Raw genomic sequence first — 4,351 nt, forward strand, 5'->3', positions numbered from 1 at the left:
AATGTCCAAATGTGGCATTAACTTTATTTTACTGGCAAAAATATAAAAAAAATCTCTCAAATTTAATCCAAGAGTAACTCTTGGAGAATTTCATCACTGGCTTTCTACTCACATCCTGCATGCTATAAAAAATTATAGAGAAGAAAAGTCAGAAAAAGACAGAAAGTCAAATTTTAGATATACTATATAAAATGTATGCTTTCCGCCAACACTAACAACCAATTAAATAATGTATTTAATAAACCACAGGTGTATAAAATCTGCCTTTCTAAAATCTTATAGTACCTTCATTAAAAACATCCTAAATCTGTTTCTATTATTGTTCAAAGTAAATATTAAATTTTACTTCAAAAAATTACATTTTCTGGGAAAATTGATCATTTTTTTTTTAGGAAAAAACAGAAACACAACATGGGTGAAACAGATGATTTATTTCCTGTATAATCCAATCACACTGTCAACAGGAATTCAAGATCAACGGAAAAAATAAAAATCCTCAGCGGCACGTCTGATTTTTAAATAAACGTCACAAGCGTCACGTCGACCCCTTCGACAACAACATCCCGAGTTTCTACACAAAATAGGTAGTTGAACAAAAGCAAAAAAAACAACTATACAGATCATCACACGTCCCGTTTTTAAGTGTTTAATAAGAGATTTTGTCCAGAAAACTTAGGAGCAGCAGCTACTTTTACAAAAAAGTGAACAAACGTGCAAAAAAAAAAAAAAAAAAACCCGAACCCAGATTCAACTACCGTAACCGGATCTCGTAACCTTGTATCCGAAGTGAAAGCGTTCACAATACAAAAATATATATGTGGAGGAAAAAAAAACTAAAGAAAAACAAAAAAACAACCATTAATGGATTCAACTAAATATAACAACTAACTTTACAAGTCATATATTTGTTTTTGATCGAATAAAAAGATATACATCACATAAAAAAACTAAACAAAAAAAGAATTCGAAACGTTTCAACTCAAATGAAAGCGACGTGAAACGGAAAGACGATGGAACGAGAGTCGATTTAAAATTTAAAGTGAAGGTTAAAGTCAAAACAAAAGAGAGTCAATTGAAATCCTGAGATCTTGTGGCTTTGAACTGCCTTTTGCCTGAGGGCCATCAGGAGCTGAGTGGTGTGTTAAACACACTGTCTGATTTCACACACATGCAAATGTCCTTCAGCGGCAACCAAGTGGTCAAGTCAAGTGGGGGAACTTGGAGAAAAGGGGGGGGAAGCAATACAATTAAGATGCATGAACTGCAATTACACCGTGGTGGAGCAGAAACGTCTTGGTTGCCAGACTCGTGTGATGAGAAGAAAACAATGTGAATTTGGGAATTTATCCGTGGACTAGCGGAACTCCGTGATGCAAAGCCCTCTTCCACATGTAATAAGTGGAGCGTGGCATGAGAGGAAAGTAAGACCTGAACTCTTTAAATGTGGGGAAGGATTTCTCCTCGAAGCGCTGCTGGAGAAATAGCTTGGCCTTGGCCTTGAAGTTCGCCAACGCCACGACGTCCATCACAAACATCTGCTCGTTGCTATTGGTCTTTTCCGACAGAGGGTAGCGCGAGGGGGAGATCTCAGGGTTGGTATCGATCATACGATTGCTCAAGTACTCTGCGTTTCCGTCGAAATTAAACTGTTCCTCGTTTTCCTTTCGCTTGGGAAGATCATCCCCGGCTTCAAGACGCCTTTCCGTGTTATCGGCTTCAAAACTCAGAACAGGCTCCTTCTCGGATTTCTTACACCTCCAAAGCCAGTAATAATACGACGATATGGACGGGAACCGGAGCTTGAATTTGAACAGCGACATCTTGAACTTCTGAACACGTTCTTTGGCGTTCTGTCGGAGTTTCTTCCTTTGCAGGTAGATCAGCCGGAGACCCTTTTGACTGCACCCGGAGAGACGGACCCTCTGGACACCCCTGTGACTCGAGAGCATACCAGGGGGTAACAGCTTCTTTCTGGGATTCTGGATTTTCTCCGGATCTGAGCTTTCCTCCCCACTTCCTGATAGATCTTTGAACGGTGTAAAGAGCAATGCTTCCCTCCTCCAGTTGTAATAAGTCGATCTCGAGATTCCTGGGAACCTTCGCTTGAAAATGCGGTAGGGAAACGACATGTTGGTGGTGATGCAGTTTTGGAGGCTCTTCTTTGCTTCTTGCATCAAAGCAGCACTCTGGAATCGTTCTCCTTCCAGTTTCTCCGACTTGACCGCCATCATGCTGGCGAAACTCTCTTGGGAGGGCTGCTTTGTGCTCTCCGGAGAGGACCAGTAGTCCTGCTCTGTGCCATCTCTAGGACTGACCTCTCCGGTAGAACTTCCAGAACCGATACTTCCAGTAACCATGAGCTCGTGCTTCCAGGCGTAATAGGTGGATCTGGAGATTTCTGGAAAGAATGCTCTGAACTGGTTTTGGGGTATGAGCTTGCCTTCTTTGTAACATGCCTGGAAAAAGTGTTTGGCTTCATATCTGGCAACGGATTTCTTATGATACTCCATGCTTTGCCTCCTCCAGCGGTAAAAGGTGCTCTTTGTGATGTTGAACTTGTCTTTTAGCGTGGAGTAGGAAAGCTGCGAATCCTCCTTTGGCAGATCCGTGGTCTTAACCGAAGACAATCGCTGCTCACTTCCTGGGCTTCCGATTTTGAGTTCACCAGCATGAATTAAGGCCACGAAGTTTCGTGGTTTGAAAACGGACCCGGCCTCAAGATCACCGGACCACATGATGTGGAGAGTGATGGGATCAGTGTCTTTGGGCCATTTTCTGGGACGGATCAGGCGATTAAAATAGGGCCTAATCTTGAGGTTATACATGGGGTAAACGGAGTAGATGCTACACTGGAGGACGGAAGCCAGAGCATAGACGTGCCACATGTTGGCATAAGAGTTCGGAAAGCAAGAAGCTTTGATGTCAGCGTCGAAGATGGCCTCCAGGACCTGCATTGGCAGTTTGAGCATGTCCTGTGATTCTTCGGTGCAGAGCGAGAACCTGGAGGCCTGAAGCATGACTTTGGAGTCAATCATGCCACACAGGTAGTACTGCTTCCACAGAAGCATCTCCACCACCGTCCGGACCTGCAGCTCCAAGCTCAGGCTCGTGGAGCCCACCAGTAGCATACTGGCAGCATCAAACAGCAGGTTCCCCCCTCCTTTGCAAACCAGGGGGAGAAGGCCAGCCGGGGCGTCCGCCGGGTAAAGCCTGTGAGCTACGGCATCGATGCCCATCCAAGAGGAGATCTCCGAGCACAACGCTGTCGGGAGACGAAAAGGAGCGAGGACTTGCTCCACCTCGAGCGCCACTTTTATCAGCGCATCCAAGCCCACAGACTCGGTGGCCTCCTGGAGCTCCTCCAGGACGGACAGCACCACCTCTTTCCTCTGAATCATGCCTGTAGTGAGAGAGACACAAGGAGAACATCAGGTTGGCATTAAGTAGAGATAAATACATAAACCTAAACCTGCTATTGGCACATTTTTAGAGAACATGCAGCTTTAACGTGTAGCCTAAACACTTCAAATCTACCATGAATCTCAACAATATCCAAACAAACAAACAAACACATGCCAAAATCAAGATCTTTCGAGATAAGGATTCATACTGCACATGTAGAAACAAAAGCTTTTTTTTTTTTTTGGTTTTATGCACGTGCAACCTTCAGACTTCTGAATTATTAGTAATACAAATGATGATAATTCATTAAAATATTCAGAGAAATGCTTTAAAAGGTACTTTACAATGTTTTACTTTTGTTTTATTACTTTACTTAATTTTAGTGCAGAATATTTATTCATTGTTAAACCGGAAAATCGGAGCTTCTTGTTTTAACGCGTTAAAAAAATAAATAAAAAATGTAAGAAAATTACCTAAAAAACGGGCCTGACCTCGGTGTGTGCACCAAACACAACTGTGTGTGTGTGTGTGTGTGTGTGTGTTTAGCTTAAAAAAAAAGCCAAACGAGTTCACAACTCATCCCAGGAGTGTGTTTGTTCCAACCTGAGGTCTTTATTGCGTTTAAACACTGCGGCTTTTATTTCCCATCCAAAACCCTTAAATAAAAGTTCCTCGCGAGTTCCTTATCTGAGAGCATCCATGTAAATGCGTTTAGAAAGTTCTACCAGGTCTTACCTGAAGCGCAGTGCAGATCCTCAGACCCTCGTGTGGCTCAGGTGTGTGTTTGTGCGTGGTCGCGGTGGAGGAGCAGCGCTTTGGAGATGCGACTTTAATCCATGACTCAGAAACTGGTACGATTCCAAGCCGCGCTGATTTCAAATGAGAAGGTCCTCCTCCAGGAAATCGTCAATCACACACTTTGGGAGGGTTTTTTTCGGGGTTGGGGAAG

General features: G+C 43.3%; 1 protein-coding gene across 1 annotated transcript; it reads right to left on the bottom strand.

The window, feature by feature from the left end:
* Nucleotides 1–412: 412 nt before the first annotated feature.
* On the bottom strand, nt 413–4,351 carry vrtn (vertebrae development associated). The gene is made up of 2 exons (XM_046836237.1): nt 4,138–4,351; nt 413–3,400 (listed from the first exon to the last, which is right to left on the bottom strand). The coding sequence occupies exon 2, from the start codon at nt 3,396–3,398 to the stop codon at nt 1,344–1,346; it is 2,055 nt and encodes a 684-aa protein (XP_046692193.1). The 5' UTR covers nt 3,399–3,400; nt 4,138–4,351; the 3' UTR covers nt 413–1,343.

Source organism: Silurus meridionalis, chromosome 23 (genome assembly GCF_014805685.1).
Source record: "Silurus meridionalis isolate SWU-2019-XX chromosome 23, ASM1480568v1, whole genome shotgun sequence".
Taxonomy (NCBI): Eukaryota; Metazoa; Chordata; class Actinopteri; order Siluriformes; family Siluridae; genus Silurus; species Silurus meridionalis.